The 21,036-nt window shown below is 42.6% G+C and overlaps 1 protein-coding gene across 1 annotated transcript in view; it reads right to left on the bottom strand.

Annotated features, from left to right (window-relative positions):
• Positions 1 to 21,036, bottom strand: part of RNF32 (ring finger protein 32) — a 40,536-nt gene that overhangs the window by 15,391 nt on the left and 4,109 nt on the right. Inside the window, exons 4-7 of the mRNA XM_060021199.1 lie at positions 11,125 to 11,267; positions 8,174 to 8,206; positions 7,497 to 7,621; positions 7,244 to 7,352 (exon numbers count right to left, since the gene is read on the bottom strand). Coding sequence (XP_059877182.1) covers positions 7,244 to 7,352; positions 7,497 to 7,621; positions 8,174 to 8,206; positions 11,125 to 11,267 — 410 coding nt within the window. The remainder of the gene's footprint in view (positions 1 to 7,243; positions 7,353 to 7,496; positions 7,622 to 8,173; positions 8,207 to 11,124; positions 11,268 to 21,036) is intronic.

The following is a 21,036-nucleotide window of genomic DNA, read 5'->3' as shown; positions in this document are numbered from 1 at the left end:
AGATTAGTGTGATCCTTTGGTGTTGTCATATTTCCTTGATTTTCATGTTCCTTGAAGTCTTGTGTTGCTGTCTTTGCATCTGAGGAAGCAGTCACCTCCCCCAGTCGTTACTGACTGGCTTCAGGAGAGAAATCCCTTCCACCAGCCCTGCTGGGATACTGAGGCTTCTCAGACGGTCTATGGATATGCCTGCTCCATGCTCCTTGCTCCCTCTGTGGCAGAATTCCAAGCATGTGTGCCTTCTCTCAATCTTGCAACACATCAGGCTAGGTGCTGACAGCCTCCTTTGCTTTCCCAAGGTGAGGCTGGAGCTCGAGTCGGTGGTGCCTCCCTGCCTGCAGACCCAGGCTGGCTTTCTGCACATGCTCACTAGCTATCTGCCAAAGCTGGCTCTCACTATCAGGGGTGCACCCAGGGAGCCAGCCACGTGGTGTGGGCGAGGCATGTGGAGTGCTGGGGCCAGGAGAGGGAGCTACAGGAGAGGCATCCCCAGTGGCTCCTGAGGGGGCTTCTTGATGGAGTCCTCAACACTGTTGGTAGGATCCATATCCCTTTAATGTCCTCTGAGAGTCCTATTTACTGCTTCCCCAGTCTTTTCCATCCCCAGTCATGTGGCTCATAATTCAGTACTCTGGATGGGGTGAGGGAAAGATGAGCCTCTTTGGCAGTGTCCCACATGGCTGGGGAAGCCAGGCACTTACTCACATGCCCTCATTTTCCCCTGTGGGGGAAATCACTTGGCCCTGAGCTGTGCTTCCTTGGGGGGAGGGTGACGTGGGTAAAGTCAGGCTATTCTTTCCCTCTCCAATGTGTCCAAACTTGTATTTCTTTTTGTTGTTCCAACAGTGTGCTGGAACTTTGCCTTTGGAAATGTGGGCTTCCACAAAGGCTTTCTTGTTGGTAGGTGATTGTCTAAGGCAGTGCTCTCCAGGGGCACCCAGGCTGCAGGCAAGAGGGGCTGCGGCAGCCTGGAGCAGGTTCAAGGGCCACTTCAGGGTCCACAGCCTGGACCAAGGTGTGTGTGCCTGTGACTCGACGCTTGGGTGGGTGAGACTCCTCCCGGGTCCCTTGGCTTATGGAGCTGGATCCCACAGCTCCCACTAAGGCAGTTTTGTCCGTGGATGAATGCCAAGCTATGTTGCTGGTTAGGGGGAATACAAGTGAGGGACAACTTATTTGGCCATATTGCCAATGTCATCCTCAGAAAAACTTTTCCTTATCAGTATTTATATATTTCTTGTAAGTTTATTTTTAGGTATTAACTATTATGAAAGGGATCCTTTTCCATTGCATTTTATATCTGATTATTGTTGCTATACAGGATGCAATTATTATTGCATATTTATCTTGAATTTGAACATCTAATGGTTTGGTTCCAATAATTTTTCAAATGATTTTATAGATTTAAAATCCGTGTGTATAGACAGTAAATATGGGTTATATAATGCACACACATTGTAGTTTTGTTTTCTTGTATTATTGCATTGGCAAGGAATGGCCAAAGTGTGATTGTGGGTAACCTATTTAGCATCTTTAGGGTTTCACTATCTAAAATAATGTGTTTTTAGTTTCTGATATATAGTCTTTGTTGAGACAAGGAAATTTCATTTAGTTCTAGTTCGCTGTCATTATTAGGAATGGCTGTTAAATTTAATATATTTTCAGTAAAGATTGAGATGCTTTAGTATCATTTTTCTGTCATTTTCTTAAAATTTATTTTATTTTTGGCTGCATTAGGTCTTCATTGCTGCGCGCGGGCTTTCTCTAGTTGCAGCGAGCAGGGGCTGCTCTTCGTTGCGGTGCATGGACTTCTCATTGTGGTGGCTTCTCTTGTTGTGGAGCATGAGCTCTAGGTGTGTGAGCTTCAGTAGTTGTGGCTCACAGGCTCTAGAGTGTAGGCTCAGTAGTTGTGGCTCACGGGCTTAGGTGCTCCAAGGCATGGGGGATCTTCCCGGACCAGGGCTCGTACCCACCAGAGTCCCCTGCATTGGCAGGTGGACTCGTAACCACTGCGCCACCAGGGAAGCCCCTTTCTCAGTCATTTTTATATTTTATATTTCTTTCTATGTTTGCTATTTTTATAGGAGGTAATTTCAATTATATTTTCAGATTTAACAGCACAAAGTTGTATACAATAGTCTTGTATAATTTAGAGATAATTTCCACATATGTGATTATGCCTCCCATTCTGTGTATCTGCATTCTGCTTTATCTAATTTGTTTTAACCCTGGTGAGACTTTACCTCGTAGTTGTACCTGTTTTTTTTTTTTTTTTTGGAAGAGCTTTTTTTTCTTTTTTAACAGCTTTATTGGAGTGTAATTGCTTTACAATGTTGTGTTAGTTTCTGCTGTATAACGAAGTGAATCAGCTATACGTATACATATATCCCCATCTCCCCTCTCTCTTGCCTCTCCCTCCCACCCTCCCTATCCCACCCCTCTAGGTGGTCACAAAGCACCAAGCTGATCTCCCTGTGCTATGTGGCTGCTTCCCACTAGCTATCTATTTTACATTTGGTAGTGTATATATGTCAATGCCACTCTCTCACTTCGTCCCAGCTTACCCTTCCGCCTCCCCGTGTCCTCAAGTCCATTCTCTACATCTGCCTCTTTATTCCTGTCCTGCTCCTAGGTTCATCAGAACCACTTTTTCTTTTTTTTAGATTCCATATATATGTGTTAGCACACGGCATTTGTTTTTCTCTTTCTGGCTTACTTCACTCTGTATGACAGATTCTAGGTCCATCCACCTCACTGTTAATGTTTTTTAAACTCTGATGAGCTGTTTATCTTATAGTTTCTCTTTTCCAAAGTACCAGCTATTGGCTTCATTTACCAGTTTTACTTTTATCCTAATAAATTACTTATTTTATTTTTATACTTTCTACTTCCTACATTTAAAGATTTGAATGGTTGATTCATTATTCTTTCATCTTTCTTGTTCAATAATAAATGTATTTGACACTACTGTCCTCTAAGTAAAGCTTTAGCTATGTACCACAGAATAGCAGTGTCATGAACACCAGAATAGTGTATGTTAGATTCCCAAATACACTTTAAAATTCATTTATTTTATTGTGATTTTCTATTTTATTTCTTTTGTTTGTGCATTCCTCATTTATTCTTGAGCATGTCTTTGTGTAGAACATTTTTGTTTCATTTGGTTCAAATCTCCCATAAGCAGCTACTAGCAGATTTTTTTCAATGTAATTCAAGAATCTGTTAATACAGAAATTTATCTCAATCGTTGTTTGTTGTAACTGTTATCCTATCATCTTACGTTTTCTACACATTATCCTTTCTTGTTGCCTTTTCCTGACTTGTACGGAATCTTTTTTTTTTTTATTTTTTGGCCATGCTGCGTGGCATTCGGGATTTTATTTCCCTGACCAGGGATCGAACCCGTGCCCCCTGCAGTGGAAACGTGGAGCCCTAACCACTGGACCACAAGGGAAGTCCCTGTAGGAAATCTTTTTATATCACCACATATATATCCACTTTGGTCTTCATAATTGCTATGAAGAAATCATTGTATGCATGCTTCCTTGGTGGCAGGGTCTTGGGTTGTTTATCGTTCTTCCTCTTTTATAATCATTGCTATAGTTAACATACTCATGAATGTATCTTAGAAAACATTATGAGCATATCTGGGGGGTAAATTTCTAGAGAAGGGATCAAAGGGAACTGTCAGCCAGCAGGATGGTACATTCTTAGTTCTACCAATGGCTTATAAGACTATTTCCCCCTCCTTCTTATCAGCTCTAGATAATTATCATCAAAATTTTCAATTCTTGCCAATCTAATAGGTGAAATAGGTTCTTATTCTTGCTTTAGTTTAGTTGTCTCTAATTATGAGTAAGGTTGAGCGTCTTTTTATATAGTAATTACGTATCCGTAGTCCTGTAAACTGCTTGTCACATATTAAGGAAATTTGCTTCTAGTCCTTTGAATTGCAAATATGTTTTCCTGATTTGTCATTGGTCTTTCCATTTTTTCTCCCTATACATATGTTTTGAAGTTTTATGTAGTTACCAATCCGTTCTGTTATGTTTTGTGTGTGTTTATCGTTTTACAGATCCTACCAGAGAGGTCCTTTTCCCTCCCAGATGAGGAATTTATTTTTAATGCCTTCTTCTAAAATTACTCTGTTTAAGTTTTCATGTTTAACTCTTTGTTCTGTATGGAATATATTCTGGTGTGAGGAGTGGACTCCATTTTTGTTTATACCCTCTCCTCCTCCCTCCAACCCCCCCCCGCTTCCTTCTCATGTCTGACTCAAGCCCAACTCCTTGGGATTTAGAAACTGTACACTAGTTCTACATTTCATATAGAGTTTATCTTTACTTTTTTTTTTTTTTTTTTGCGGTATGTGGGCCTCTCACTGTTGTGGCCTCTCCTGTTGCGGAGCACAGGCTCCGGACGTGCAGGGTCAACGGCCATGGCTCACGGGCCCAGCCGCTCCGCAGCATGTGGGATCTTCCCAGACCGGGGCACGAACCCGTGTCCCCTGCATCGTTTGGCGGACTCTCAACCACTGCGCCACCGGGGAAGCCCTATCTTTACATTTTAATTGTTAACATTTCACTGCATTTGTATTCTCTCTTCGGATGTACATGTGTATATGTGGGTGTGTGATCTATTTAAGGGTTAGATGCAGACATCACAATACTTCACCCCTAAATCCTTCAGCATGTGACTCCTGAGAACCAGGACACTGTACCTGACAGTGACACTGCAGTGAACACACAACTGACACATGACTACTGTATAATATATGGTCCATGTTCATATCCCCACATATCCCAATTATAGCACTGGTTTTACATTTAGTTTTGATCCAGGATCCAACCAAAGACCTCTCATTACATTTAAATGTTATATCTCTCAGACATCTTTGTTCTAGAACATTCCTCTTCTTTTCTTTATAACACTTTACAATTGAAGTCAGCTGTTTTGCAGAATATTCCTCACTTCAGATTTGCCTGGTTGCATGTGTCCTCACGACTGGGTTCAGGTGAAGCAGCTTTGGTATGAAAGTGCAAAGGCAGTGTTCGGTCCCGGTGCTCCTCGTGCACATTAGGGACCCGTGGGTCACTCTGTGCAGCTAGTGGCGGTCACTGGGCTGCGAAGATGTCTACCAGACCTTTCCAGTGTACAGACTTCTCATTCTTTTTATAAATTCTCACTGATGTGTGGGATGATTCTTTGAGATTGTGTGAAAATCCAGTTCCTCGACAGTTGTTCACCCAATAGCTTATAGTAATTTACTGACACAGTTCTCAACCTATCATTTGTGTGCATCTATACAGTCTGGATATATCTGTAGAATCCTGGGTAAAATGAAATTCGGTGACCTAGTTCAGTCACCTTTCAAATTCCATTAAAGCACACTGGCATTTTAAAGTTGTGGATTAACGCATCCTAGATCATGCCTATAGCTCAGCATGTGAGTTCCCTCAAGTTGGAAAAGGTAGGAAAAAATCATCAGATTGCAAGAGTCATTTCCTAAACAGAAGTGCAACAGAACAGGACCCCATCCCCTGTCCCAGATGTCCTCTGCACCCTGTCCTGCTGGAAGGGGTGTGAATGACTAGGAGAAAACAAGGTAGAATCCCACATTCTCGATCACAGCCTCTCACCCCCCTGCTTCTGCCCCGACTTCTCCAAAGGCCAGAGCGGCTGCAGGAACTGCCCACCCTGCCAGAGGGGCGCCTCCTAGAGCCAGGACAGGGGACAGCATCATGGGCATCTCCAGCCGGCCGGCGCCACAGAAGCCACTGTTCAACTTCCGTCATCGAGATCCACAGTATCTTAAGGCCATTTGCTCACATACTGCCTTTAATGGTCTCCTACTCCTGAGGGCAAATCAAGTGTATTTTCTTGGTAAGTCTGAGGCACAGACATCACATAAGCCATGACTCTGATTTTCTTTTGCACATACTGATAGCCACCTTGCTTGGAACAGTTACCTAAGCGATCAGGAAGGGTATTAGAAAACAAATCTATTATCGCACTGCTTTAGAGTCGAGTCTAAATCCTCTTACTCTTCCGATTCCCGCGCAGTCCTGGGATGCTGTGAAGAAGCCCTCACACCTCCCACCCCGGCACACAGAAGGTGGGCGAAGTTGCAAGACGCCAGAGAAGGAGACGCACAGACAGCAGCCCGGCGGCCTGAGGTCAGGCCGGGGGTCGGACGACAGCACGGGGTTGACGTGTTGATGGCAGCTGCACGGGGCCAAGGTCCTTACGCTTCACGCGCCCACGGACGTCATACCGCGGAAGAAAGGGGATCCCGCACACAGTGAAGGGTAATTTTCTATCACTCATTGTTCCACGCGGGAGTGCAGCCCCCAAAATAGGCACGTTTAGAAAAGATCGAAATAAATGTGTGAGTGATGCTTCCACAAACAAGTGTAACAGGGAAGTGTGACCGTGAGTTTCATCTTAGTGATTTGAGGGTCACATCGTCAGAACAGCATACTCTCATACCGTGCTGTCCTAAAGAAACGTGGACTATAGCACTAAATCTGGAACAGCATAAAGACCAACTTGAACAATATGTTAACATTAGTAATAAATACAAAATTTCCGGTGCCTGCTGTGTGCTATGGGTCAGGGCTGGAGCAGCTCTGCGGGGAGGGGTTACTGCCTTCACATCACAGGCGCGGACTCTGAGGCCACAGCTGCAGCTGTTGGCCTGAAGCCGCTGAGCTGGGGAGGGAAGACCGGGGACTGCGGCCCGGGTAGCCGCTCCTTCCTCTGGGCCCGGCCATTTTGTATGAGGCACATAACGGAAAGTTGTCAAACAAGCCGAAAAGTACAGATAAAATGGTTAAAAGAAAGGGTAGAAACTGAACTTATTTATTTCTAAAACGCTCGCATTTTGGTGACCCCAGGAGGTCCTCAATAAAATGGTAGCACTGTGGGCCTTTCTTTCTTTTTTTTAAGTTCGCTTCCATTTCTCAGGGGATGTTTATTTAAACAACTGTCATAAAATGGCCAAACAGAAGTTGCTTTGAATTTAACCTTATTCCAATTTTATGAATTTATGATTTGACTAGAAGAGGAAATCTGAAAGCATGGACCGACTGGGCTAGAAAGCCAGTTTAAGGCGCCCGCATCTCAACCATTTGTAAAAAGCCCCAAACTGAAGTGCGGCTCAGGGCTTCATGGCCTCGCTGGCCTCCGTGACCCATGAGTCACTGGCAGGGACCCGGCCCGGAGCGTCGAGGGTCACACCCACCTTTGCTTCAAAGAACCTTCTCCTCAACTTGGCGTCCGTGGGCGGCACCGTCCTCCTCAGCTCCCGGTACCACTTCCTGACCACGTGTCCCCTCCAGAAGGCCTGGATCCTGGAGCACAGAACCCCATCAGCCCTGCCGTGCCAGCCCCGGGGCGCGGCCAGGCCACAGGGAAGACCCCCCAGCAGCTTCCAAAGGCCTCCGAGCACCCTCTCAGATGGGCAGGCACGTTCCTGCGGCTCGGGGACCCCTCACCTGGTCGCACACTTTATTCTGAAGAGTCGGGCCCCGTCGTGAATCACTCTGGTTTGATACTGGTTCTTTCTACAGAGAGGACAGGTTTTTTTATTTCCGAACTTTTCAAAAGCCTGAAGGCATGCCTGAAGAAAAACATTTCGCTTAAAATTTTACGAGTAATTACTTATAAACAACATTTTTACTTCTAATTTATAGTGTTCTTTTCTCTCGTAATTATGAGACAGTCCAATTCAGATTATGAAGGGAAGAGGTTTCATCAGATGTTAACACCTTCCTCCTGAAACTTGCTCCAAAAATGGTATTTTATAAGAATATACATGCAGATACATCAAAAACTTCTGGGAACACCTCACGTGAAGGCGGATGGTCCCTGCATACGGGCCACTGCACAATGAGCTCCGAGGGCGAGAGCTGTCACCCACTCTGGCGTACCGTACCAGCCACACTCTCTCATACAAACATCGGTGGCTCTTCTGCCACAGAAAATTCACCTTTCTCAAAACAGGACGAATTGTACTCTAGCCTAAAGTCATATTTCTAAGCATAAATGGTGGTTATGGATAAAATAAATGGTTCCTTTGAGGAGCCTTTAAGTGAGAGAGACGAGGCTCCACCCCTCTGAGCTACAAGGATGCTGCGAGCAGTTCAGGATGGGACAGACGCGGGTTACTCACCCTGTGGAACACATGGGAACATGAAAGCAGCACCTGTTCACGAGAAGACAGAGATGTTTGAAGTTTAAATTAGTTTAAAAGAGAAGCAGCATCAATGCATTAATTAAAAGAAAAATTCTGACTATTTAAAAAGTAGGCTGTGTTGTTTCTTTGACAAATTTACAAAGCAGATTAACAACTTTGATATTTACAATATTTAGCGTTTAAGTTTAGCATAGCACAGGTATATAATCTCAACAAGAAAAACTAACTTAACAACAATCTGAAACATCAAACGAACACATGAAGTTTGCTGTAGAATGAGTGTATATTTAAAACGGAAACAATTACAAAAGAGAAGTATTTCTGGGCAGATCCAAAGAGAGAGAGCACGCTGGTGAGGACCCAGGCTGGGGGGCGGGGAGCAGAGAAAGGAAAACAAATATCTTTCCTTAGGGCTTTGTTCAACTCAACTGCACTCTTGAATTTAATTAGCAATACACCCTAGAGACATATGAATCACTTTTTCTTTTTTAAATGCAGGGAAAGTGTGGTCTCCAGAAAATTCCACCTTCCTGTGACCCAAATTCTCCACCAAGTGATGACATTCTGGGCTGTGACAAAGGAGCTTGGACTGAACGAAGAAAAAGGTAGCTGGCTCTTCTGGAAGGAAAGGCCAGGGAGGGGTGAGACCAGGACAGCCAGCACGAAGCGACTCAGGCGCCCGCGGCCTCTCTCTGAATGTGTGGGACGGAGACAGGCGGCAGAGGCATTTCACCAGCAGTGCAGGCTTCCACCTTCCCAGGGCCACGTGATCCGGGTGAAACTTTCCAGTTTCAAAGTGACCACCGCCCCCCCCCCCCACCGTGCCTTCGTCTGGTCTACACTTTTCTTCTTTAATGGGAAGAATGGAAGAAATATCAGAACAAATAGAACCTAGAAAGATCTAAAACCTTTCCTTGAAACTTACTGCATGCCACCAATAACCCTAAATTGGAAAAACTCAGTAATGAAGGTCCTTTTTAATTGCCAGCCTTGAATCTAACAGCAGCCTTTCGTGCATTCAATTGCTCATTGTCAATAGAATCATCTTTCAGAGTGTTTCATCTATCAACAGACATTTGATGATCTATATTGAATAATATTTTACTCTGTATATTTAAAATATACTTTCAGGGCTTCCCTGGTGGCGTAGTGGTTGGGAGTCCGCCTGCTGATGCAGGGGACACGGGTTCGTGCCCTGGTCCGGGAGGATCCCACATGCCACAGAGCGGCTGGGCCCGTGAGCCATGGCCGCTGAGCCTGCGCGTCCGGAGCCTGTGCTCCGCAACGGGAGAGGCCGCAGCAGTGAGAGGCCCGCGTACCACAAAAAACAAACAAAAATATATATTTATATATATATATATAAATAAATATATATATATATATATATATATATATATATACTTTCAAATGTCCATAAACATTTGTTATTGGCAAACACTCTCTGAGATAACAAAAATAAACGATTCAGCCTTGGTGAATACACTAAAAATGTCCCAGAAGTTCAGATTAGATTCTAGCTGGCCCAGGCACACTTCCTGAGCTGGCCCACTGTGGATCACGTGAATTGTTTATGTCCTCATCTGTTAAAGGGGTATAATGCCTACCTCCGAGACATACGAGATTAACTGAAGCCTTCTCAAATCATTAAATGTCGGGAAAATGCCAACTATCGTTTATAACTAAGGAAAAAGCTAAACATGAGAACAATAGATAGAAATGCAAAATAAACACACGTCCGTATCTATAACCGAAAATGCCATAGTGAGAAATTTCTAAAAAACAACATGGAAGAAATGGTGGGCATGCTGCATCCTGACTCCCCCTTAAGATATTCAGCTTGAAACTTTCATTCTTCATGCCACAGTCAGGCTAGGTATTTATAGCGTAATTACGCAAGAGGTTGCTGGGGCCAGAAGGATTCCTCGTGGCTTTATTAGCTCTTCTGCTGCTAAAATGCTAAATCATCCTAGAGGTATTTCTGTGCTTTAAGGGCTAATATCTTTCTGAAATATCCAACTTTCATATATGTAAGATTAGGTTCTGATAGAGAACTAGAACATAATAAGTATGTTTAAAATAACGTGTGAGTGCAAATTAGTAAAGAACAAAATTGTATGACTGTGAACTAACTCATTAACAGTGAAACTTATTAAAGCGAATTAAGTTTGAGGGTTTACGTGCCAGTATAGTAAGTAAGGCTGGGGCTCCTAGGCTGTGAATTTTAAGCCTGCCTTTAACTGTATTTGCTGTATTTTTTAAAGCAAATTTCCAAGTGCCTCTGTGTAGGAAGCATAATGCTATGCATGTGAGAAATCACTACACGGTGGCCATTAGCTCAAAAAAAAAAAAAAATCTAAGAATAGCAAAGTCCCTAACTTTCAGGAGATTAAAATTTAATTAGGCAGACAAAGTATGTATAGAAAAAACCCCTATGACATAGATTGATTGTATATTATGCATATTATCATCAATCTTACTATGGTAAACTTTCATGAATAAAGATTGTTAAAAGATTTTACTTAAAGATCCTTCCACAGGTTCTTTGGAGAGATTCAGTCTTGGTTTTTCTTTTATGGTTTCAAGTCACAAAACAACTTAAAAGTTCCCCACCCTTCTGCCCTCGGTGCCCTCCCGGCAGCGTCCCCGCTCACCCCCAGCTGCTCACAGCCAGCGGAATGGGAACATTCCTTTTGTACAAACTCTGTACTTGAGAACTAACAGTATTCAGTAAATAAGTCTGTTTAATGAGGGTGTTTAGCTCTTTCTCACACACATACTTTAATTAATGGAAACAAAATGTAAGTCTTTGAGGGTCACATAGGAGGAAGAGACTGGAAAATGAAGCATGGACTCCCTTAGCCCCAGTTCAGAGTCCAGTCACTAGAGAATGCCCCACGGGCCTGCTTATCTAAGCTCACGCTAAACACCTGCGGGCGAAGTTCGAATTCTTCTTTGCATATTGGGCACGGCTGCATGGACTCCCCTTGCAGGATGGATCTCTGCTTCACTTTTTCCCATTCATCTGATGACAGTGGCAATGGGGGAGGCTCAAAGAGGCCCAACTTCTGTGCTGAAGTTAAAACAATATGAAATATGAGTTAAATCTCTTTTAGAATATGGTAACTCATGCATAATTTTAATGACATTATTTTGCAAATATTAAAGCAAAACACTTCCATTGCATACTTTATTCCACCATATTTAGAATGCTGCTTTTTTACGGGTGCACAGAAGTCAAGGAGAATACTATCTTACATTTATGCTTTAGGCTTTTATTTACAAAGAATTCCCCATATCTATTTCATTTTCATGATTCTATAAGGTAGGCCGGACTGATAACACTTTTTTTTTTGCAGTACGCGGGCCTCTCACTGTTGTGGCCCCTCCCGTTGCGGAGCACAGGCTCCGGACGCACAGGCCCAGCGGCCATGGCTCACGGGCCCAGCTGCTCCGCGGCATGTGGGATCCTCCCGGACCGGGGCACGAGCCCGTGTCCCCTACATCGGCAGGCGGACTCTCAACCACTGCGCCACCAGGGAAGCCCTTTAGTATAGTTTATAGTGCTTGTTATCATTGGTGGATTTGCTTTTTGGTTTGGCTGCTCTCTTCTTTCTTTCTTTTTTTTTTCTTTTTAAAATTACTTTGTAATTTTTTTAAGAATTATTTTTTATTTTGATAACTTTCTTTTTTTTTTTCTCCCTTTTCTTCTGAGCCATGTGGCTGACAGGGTCTTGGTGATCTGGCCAGGTGTCAGGCCTGAGCCTCTGAGGTGGGAGAGCTGAGTTCAGGACATTGGTCCACCAGAGACCTCCCAGCTTCACGTAATATCAAATGGTGAAAACCTCCCAGAGATCTCCATCTCAACGCTAAGACCTAGCTCCACTCAATGACCAGCAAGCTACAGTGCTGGACACCCTATGTCAAACAACTAGCAAGACAGGAATACAACCCCACCCATTAGCAGAGAGGCTGCCTAAAATCATAAGAAGTTCACAGACACCCCAAAACACACCACCAGACACAGTCCTGCCCACCAGAAAGACAAGATCCAGCCTCATCCACCAGAACACAGGCACCAGTGCCCTCCATCAGGAAGCCTCCACAAGCCACTGAACCAACCTTAGCCACTGGAGGCAGACACCGAAAACAATAGGAACTACGAAACTGCAGCCTGTGAAAAGGAGACCCCAAACACAGTAAGTTAAGCAAAATGAGAAGACAAAGAAACACACAGCAGATGAAGGAGCAAGGTAAAAACCCACCAGACCAAACAAATGAAGAGGAAATAGGCAGTCTACCTGAAAAAGAATTCAGAATAATGATAGTAAAGATGATCCAAAATCTTGGAAATAGAATAGACAAAATGCAAGAAATATTTAACAAGGACCTAGAAGAACTAAAGAGCAAACAAACAATGATGAACACCACAATAAATGAAATTAAAAATTCTCTAGAAAGAATCAATAGCAGAATAACTGAGGCAGGAGAATGGACAAGTGATGGGGAAGATAAAATAGTGGAAATAACTACTGCAGAGCAGAATAAAGAAAAAAGAATGAAAAGAATTGAGGGCAATCTTACAGACCTCTGGGACAACATTAAACGCACCAACATTCGAATTATGGGGGTCCCAGAAGAAGAAGAGAAAAAGAAAGGGACTGAGAAAATATTTGAAGAGATTATAGTTGAAAACTTCCCTAATATGGGAAAGAAAATAGTTAATCAAGTCCAGGAAGCACAGAGAGTCCCGTACAGGATAAATCCAAGGAGAAACATGCCAAGACACATATTAATAAAACTATCAAAAATTAAATACAAAGGAAAAAATATTAAAAGCAGCAAGGGAAAAACAACAAATAACATACAAGGGAATCCCCATAAGGTTAACAGCTGATCTTTCAGCAGAAACTCTGCAAGCCAGAAGGGAATGGCAGGACATATTTAAAGTGATGAAAGGGAAAAAACTACAAGATTACTCTACCCAGCAAGGATCTCATTCAGATTCGACACAGAAATCAAAACCTTTACAGACAAGCAAAAGCTAAGGGAATTCAGCACCACCAAACCAGCTTTACAACAAATGCAAAAGGAACTTTTCTAGGCAGGAAACACAAGAGAAGGAAAAGATCTACAATAACAAACCCAAAACAATTAAGAAAATGGTAATAGGAACATACATATCAATAACTACCTTAAATGTAAATGGATTAAATGCTCCAACCAAAAGACATAGACTGGCTGAATGCATACAAAAACAAGACCCGTATATATGCTGTCTACAAGAGACCTACTTTAGACCGAGGGACACATACAGACTGAAAGTGAGGGGATGGAAAAAGATATTCCATGCAAATGGAAATCAAAAGAATGCTGGGGTAGCAATTCTCATATCAGACAAAATAGCTTTTAAAATAAAGACTATTACAAGAGACAAAGAAGGACACTACATAATGATCAAGGGAATCCAAGAAGAAGATACAACAATTGTAAATATTTATGTACCCAACATAGAAACACCTCAATACATAAGGCAAATGGTAACAGCTATAAAGGGGAAATCGGCAGTAACACAATCACAGTAGGGGACTTTAACACCCCACTTTCACCAAAGGACAGATCATGCAAAATGAAAATAAATAAGGAAACACAAGCTTTAAATGAGACATGATACATCATTCTCAATGGTGAAAAACTGAAACCATTTCCTCTAAGATCAGGAACAGGACAAGGCTGTCCACTCTCACCACTATTATTTGACATAATTTTGTAAGTTTTAGCCACAGGAATCAGAAAAGAAAAAAGAACGAAAAGGAATCTATATCGGAAAAGAAGAAGTAAAGCTGTCACTGTTAGCAGATGACATGACACTATACATAGAGAATCCTAAAGATGCTACCAGAAAAATACTAGAGCTAATCAATGAATTTGGTAAAGTAGCAGGATACAAAATTAATGCACAGAAATCTCTTGCATTCCTCTACACTAATGATGAAAAATCTGAAAGAGAAATTAAGGAAACACTCCCATTTACCATGCAACAAAAACAATAAAATACCTAGGAATAAACCTACCTAAGGAGACAAAAGACCTGTATACAGAAAACTATTAGACACTGATAAAATAAATTAAAGATGATACAAGCAGATGGAGAGATATACCATGTTTTTGGATTGGAAGAATCAACATTGTGAAAATGACTATACTACCCAAAGCAATCTACAGATTCAATGAAATCCCTATCAAATTACCAATGGCATTTTTCACAGAACTAGAACAAAACATTTCATGATTTGTATGGAAACACAGAAGACCCTGAATAGCCAAAGCAATCTTGAGAAAGAAAAACAGAGCTGGAGGGATCAAGCTCCTGGACTTCAGACTATACTACAAAGCTACAGTCATCAAGACAGTATGGTAGTGGCACAAAAAACAGAAATATAGATCAATGGGACAGGATAGAAAGCCCAGAGATAAACCCACACACATATGGTCACCTTATCTTTGATAAAGGACACAAGAATATACAATGGAAAAAAGACAGCCTCTTCAATAAGTGGTGCTGGGAAGACTGGACAACTACATGTAAAAGAATGATGGTGCAGTGGTTGAGAGTCCGCCTGCCGGTGCAGGGGACATGGGTTCGTGCCTCGGTCCAGAAAGATCCCACATGCCATGGAGCGGGTGGGCCCGTGAGCCATGGCTGCTGAGCCTGTGTGTTCTGAGCCTGTGCTCCGCAACGGGAGAGGCCACCACAGTGAGAGGCCTGCGTACCGCAAAAAAAAAAAAAAAAAAAAAAGAATGAAATTAGAACACTCCCTAACACCAGACACAAAAATAAACTCAAAATGGATTAAAGACCTAAATGTAAGGGCAGGCACTATCAAACTCTTAGAGGAAAACATAGGCAGAGCACTCTATGACATAAATCATAGCAAGATCCTTTTTGACCCACCTTCTAGAGTAAGGGAAATAAAAGCAAAAAATGAACAAATGAACAAATGGGACCTAACGAAATTTAAAAGCTTTTGCACAGCAAAGGAAACCAAAAACAAGATGAAAAGACAACCCTCAGAATGGGAGAAAATATTTGCAAATGAAGCAACTGACAAAGGATTAATCTCCAAAATTTATAAGCAGCTCATGCACCTCAGTATCAAAAAAACAAACGGCGCAATCCAAAAATGGGCAGAGGACCTAAACAGACATTTCTCCAAAGAAGATATACAGACTGCCAACAAACACATGAAAGAATGCTCAACATCACTAATCATTAGAGAAATGCAAATCAAAACTACAATGAGATATCATCTCACACCAGTCAGAATGGCCATCATCAAAAAATCTACAAACAATAAATGCTGGACAGGGTGTGGAGAAAAGGGAACCCTCTTGCACTGTTGGTGGGACTGTAAATTGATACAGCCACTATGGAGAACAGTATGGAGGTTCCTTAAAAAACTAAAAATAGAACTACCATATGACCCAGCAATCCCACTACTGGGCATATACCCTGAGAAAACCATAATTCAAAAAGAGTCATGTACCAAAATGTTCATTGCAGCACTATTTACAATAGCCAGGACATGGAAGCAACCTAAGTGTCCATGACAGATGAATGGATAAAGAAGATGTGGCACATATATACAATGGGATATTACTCAGCCATAAAAAGAAACGAAATTGAGTAATACTGTATGCTAACACATATATATGGAATTAAAAAAAAAAAAGGTTCTGGGCTTCCCTGGTGGCGCAGTGGTTGAGAGTCCGCCTGCTGATGCAGGGGACACGGGTTCGTGCCCCGGTCTGGGAAGATCCCACATGCCGCGGAGTGGCTGGGCCCGTGAGCCATGGCTGCTGAGCCTGCGCGTCCGGAGCCTGTGCTCCGCAACGGAAAGGCCGCAGCAGTGACAGGTCTACGTACCGCAAAAAAAAAAAAAAAAAAAAAAAAAAAGGTTCTGAAGAACCTAGGGGCAGGACAGCAATAAAGATGCAGACGTAGAGAATGGACTTGAGGACATGGGGAGGGGGAAAGGTAAGCTGGGACGAAGTGCGAGAGTGGCATTGACATATATACACTACCAAATGTAAAGTGGATAGCTAGGGGGAAGCAGCTGCATAGCACAGGGAGACCATCTCAGTGCTTTGTGACCATGCAAGAGGGAGGATATATGGGGATATATGTATAGCTGATTCACTTTTTTGTAAAGCAGAAACTAAGACACCATTGTAAAGCAGTTATACTCCAATAAAGACATTAAAAAAAAAAAGAGCATGTGGTCCAACCTCATTAGTAACTAATATGCATAATAATTAGATTTTTAAAATAAGAGCTCCTGAAAGAATGACTCATTTACTCCAAATTGGGATTCTCTTCCTGATGTCTAATTTGCATCTACCCTGCTCAGGTGACTGTTCCGAGGCTGCTCGATCATTTCTGTAAACTGTACCTGCACATGGAAGACAGTCACTAAATCACTGTCACATTCTCCAAGCCTGTGCCTCTCCTGTGAGATGCCGTGTCTAGGACAGAACTAGCACTGTTAGCAGTTCTGGGGAGAATGATAAAGTGTCCACTGGGCACTGCAGCAACCTCAGGCTCCCTCTTCGTGGTTCAGCTCCTGCCCACAGGCCTTCAGCTCCTCTGCCATCCATCACCTGCCTTCGGACGCAAGTCCCAGCCAAACTTACTTTCCATACCCAGCATCACTGAAAACTTCATGGTGCTTCATCAAAAAATTAAATATAGAATTACCATATGATCCAGCAACTCCTCCTCTTGGTGTACTCGCCAAAGAACTGAAAGCAGGGACTCAAGCAGATATTTCTACACCAATGTTCACAGCAGCATTATTCACAGTAACCGAAAGGGAGAAACAAGTGTCCATTGATGGAATGGATAAACCAAATGTGCTATATGCAGGTAATGGAATGGTATTCCATCCTAAACAAGAATGAAATTCTGATAGTGCTACAACATGAACGGACCTTGGAGATGTTATGCTAAAAGCAATAAGCACAAAAGCACAAGTATCGTATGACTGCTCTTATACGCGGCTCCTAAAGCAGTCAGATTCGTAGAGACACAAAGTGAATTCGCGGTTGCCCAAGGCTGGGGGCGGGGACAGAGTTTGGGAAGATGAAAAGGTCCTGGAGCCGGACAGCGGCGATGGTCGCTCAACAGTGGGAATGCGCTTAATGCTACTCAACTGTGTGCTTAAAAATGGTTGAAATGGTAAATTTGATGGTATGTATATTTTTTCTCTCTTTTTTTTTTAACATCTTTATTGGAGTATAATTGCTTTACAATGGTGTGTTAGTTTCTGCTTTATAAAAAGTGAATCAGTTATACATATACGTACATCCCCATATCTCCTCCCTCTTGCACCTCCCTCCCTCCCACCATCCCTATCCCACCCCTCTAGGTGGTCACAAAGCACGGAGCTGGTCTCCCTGTGCTATGCAGCTGCTTCCCACTAGCTATCAGTATTACACTTGGTAGTGTATATATGTCCATGCCACTCTCTCGCTTTGTCACAGCTCACCCTTCCCCCTCCCCATATCCTCAAGTCCATTCTCCAGTAGGTCTGTGTCTTTATTGCTGTCTAACCCCTAGGTTATTCATGACATTTTTTTCTCTTAAATTCCATATATATGTGTTAGCATATGGTATTTGTCTTTCTCTTTCTGACTTACTTCACTCTGTATGACAGACTCTAGGTCCATCCACCTCATTACAAATAGCTCAATTTCGTTTCTTTTTATAGCTGAATAATATTCCATTGTATATATGTGCCACATCTTTATCCATTCATCCGATGATGGACACTTAGGTTGTTTCCATGTCCTGGCTATTGTAAATAGAGCTGCAATGAACATTTTGGTACATAACTCTTTTTTTTTTTTTTTGCGGTACGCGGGCCTCTCACTGCTGTGGCCTCTCCCGTTGCGGAGCACAGGCTCCGGGTGCGCAGGCTCAGCGGCCATGGCTCACGGGCCCAGCCGCTCCGTGGCATGTGGGATCTTCCCGGACGGGGGCACGAACCCGTGTCCCCTGCATCGGCAGGCGGACTCTCAACCACTGCGCCACCAGGGAAGCCCCATGACTCTTTTTGAATTATGGTTTTCTCAAGGTATATGTCCAGTAGTGGGATTGCTGTGTCATATGGTAGTTCTATTTTTAGTTTCTTAAGGAACCTCCATACTGTTCTCCATAGTGGCTGTACCAATTCACATTCCCACCAGCAGTGCAAGAGTGTTCCCTTTTCTCCACACCCTGTCCAGCATTTATTGTTTCTAGATTTTTGATGATGGCCATTCTGACTGGTGTGAGATGATATCTCATTGTAGTTTTGATTTGCATTTCTCTAATGATTAATGATGTTGAGCATTCTTTCATGTGTTTGTTGGCAGTCTGTATATCTTCTTTAGAGAAATGTCTGTTTAGGTCTTCTGCCCATTTTTGGATTGGGTTGTTTGTTTTTTTGTTATTGAGCTGCATGAGCTGCTTATAAATTTTGGAGATTAATCCTTTGTCAGTTGCTTCCTTTGCAAATATTTTCTCCCATTCTGAGGGTTGTCTTTTCATCTTGTTTATGGTTTCCTTTGCTGTGCAAAAGCTCTGAAGTTTCATTAGGTCCCATTTGTTTATTTTTGTTTTTATTTCCATTTCTCTAGGAGGTGGGTCAAAAAGGATCTTGTTGTGATTTATGTCATAGAGTGTTCTGCCTATGTTTTCCTCTAAGAGTTTGATAGTGTCTGGTCTTACATTTAGGTCTTTAATCCATTTTGAGTTTATTTTTGTGTATGGTGTTAGGGAGTGTTCTGATTTCATTCTTTTACATGTATCTGTCCAGTTTTCCCAGCACCACTTATTGAAGAGGCTGTCTTTTCTCCACTGTATATTCTTGCCTCTTTTATCAAAGATAAGGTGACCATATGTGCGTGGGTTTATCTCTGGACTTTCTATCCTGTTCCATTGATATATATTTCTGTTTTTGTGCCAGTACCATACTGTCTTGATGACTGTAGCTTTGTAGTATAGTCTGAAGTCCAGGAGCCTGATTCCTCCAGCTCCATTTTTCTTTCTCAAGATTGCTTTGGCTATTCAGGGTCTTTTGTGTTTCCATACAAATTGTGAAATTTTTTGCTCTAGTCTGTGAAAAATGCCATTGGTAATTTGATAGAGGTTGCATTGAATCTGTAGATTGCTTTGGGTAGTATAGTCATTTTCACAATGTTGATTCTTCCAGTCCAAGAACATGGTATATCTCTCCAACTATTTGTATCATCTTTAATGTCTTTCATCAATGTCTTATAATTTTCTGCATACAGGTCTTTTGTCTCCTTAGGTAGGTTTATTCCTAGGTATTTTATTATTTTTATTGCAATGGTAAATGGTAGAGTTTCCATAATTTCACTCTCAGATTTTTCATCCTTAGTGTATATGAATGCAAGGGATTTCTGTGCATTAATTTTGTATCCTGCTACTTTACCAAATTCATTGATTAGCTCTAGTTGTTTTCTGGTAGCATCTTTAGGATTCTCTATGTATAGTATCATGTCATCTGCAAACAGTGACAGTTTTACTTCTTCTTCTCCGATTTGGATTCGTTTTATTTTTCATCTCTGATTGCTGTGGCTAAGACTTCCAAAACTATGTTGAATAATAGTGGTGAGAGTGGGCAGATGTAATGTATATTTTACCACAACAAAAATTTTAAAACCTCAAGCCCCTCTCCTCATCCGACCCCTCGCGTTTCTTCCCTGCTCTCCCGGTCTCCTCCACCCCGGCTCACCAGGCTCCGCCACTCTGTTCTTATTTCAGCTCCTCAAATGCCCCAGGTCTCTTGCCTCAGAGCCCTGCCTCTGTCTTCTCCTCCGTCAAGAACATTCTTCCTCTGTTCTTCACAGGGATAAACCCTTTTTATCCTTTGAATCTATGGCAGAAGCTAGCTCATGTTCACCAGCCTGTTCCCCTCCTCCTGGGCACACAGCTGGACCTTACTTCCCAGCCTCCCTTGCTAAAAATAAAAATAAGAAATAAAAATCAAAACCTTTTCTTTTCCTAACCTTGCAGTTTAAAATAATCTCGGACTTGTAAACGGTTGTAAAACCATGTAAAGAATCGTCATGTGCCTTGAACTCGGCCTCCCCAGATGTTCACATTTTACACGACCTGAGTGCAGTGGTCCAATCTAGCAGTTTATGTTGATCCAACGCTCTTGATTAATCTATACTCCCCGCAGGATGTCGTTCTTGTCTCACTGACGTCGTTTTGTTCTGACCCTGATCACTCACAGGGCTCAGTTGACCTGTCCCCTTGGCCTCCCAGGATCTGGGACAGCACCTCAGTCTTTATTTGCTTCTCTTGACGCTTTTGCAGAGCACTGGCCAGGAACTGTGTAGAATGTCCTTCCACCTGGGTCATCTAAGGTTTCCTCAGAGTTACACTTGGAGATGCATCTTTGGCGAGAACGCCCTAGGAGGGATCTGCGTCTTTCTGAGAGCCTGGCGTTGGACTTTGTCACTTGGTAAAGGTGCTGGCACTTCTCCTGTGGTGAGCTGGTCCCTGGGGTAATGCCATGAGGCTGTGCCCCGACCTGTGTCTCAACGCGACTCCCCTGCTAGTTCCAGCGTCCTCAGATGGTTGTTATCCGTGTGGTCTTTACCACATGGTGATTTTCTATTTCTAGTTCTGGTCTACTATACTTATAGTTGTCATTCTACTGTAAGAAAGAGCCTTCCCCATTACTTATTTATTTCTTCAGTTATTTATTTATGTCACTGTAGATTAATGGATATCTACTTTATTCTGTTTTACTGATTCTTACTCTACT

The sequence above is a fragment of the Delphinus delphis genome, chromosome 9 (genome assembly GCF_949987515.2).
Source record: "Delphinus delphis chromosome 9, mDelDel1.2, whole genome shotgun sequence".
Taxonomy (NCBI): Eukaryota; Metazoa; Chordata; class Mammalia; order Artiodactyla; family Delphinidae; genus Delphinus; species Delphinus delphis.
This window is presented reverse-complemented; position numbering and strand designations above follow the sequence as displayed.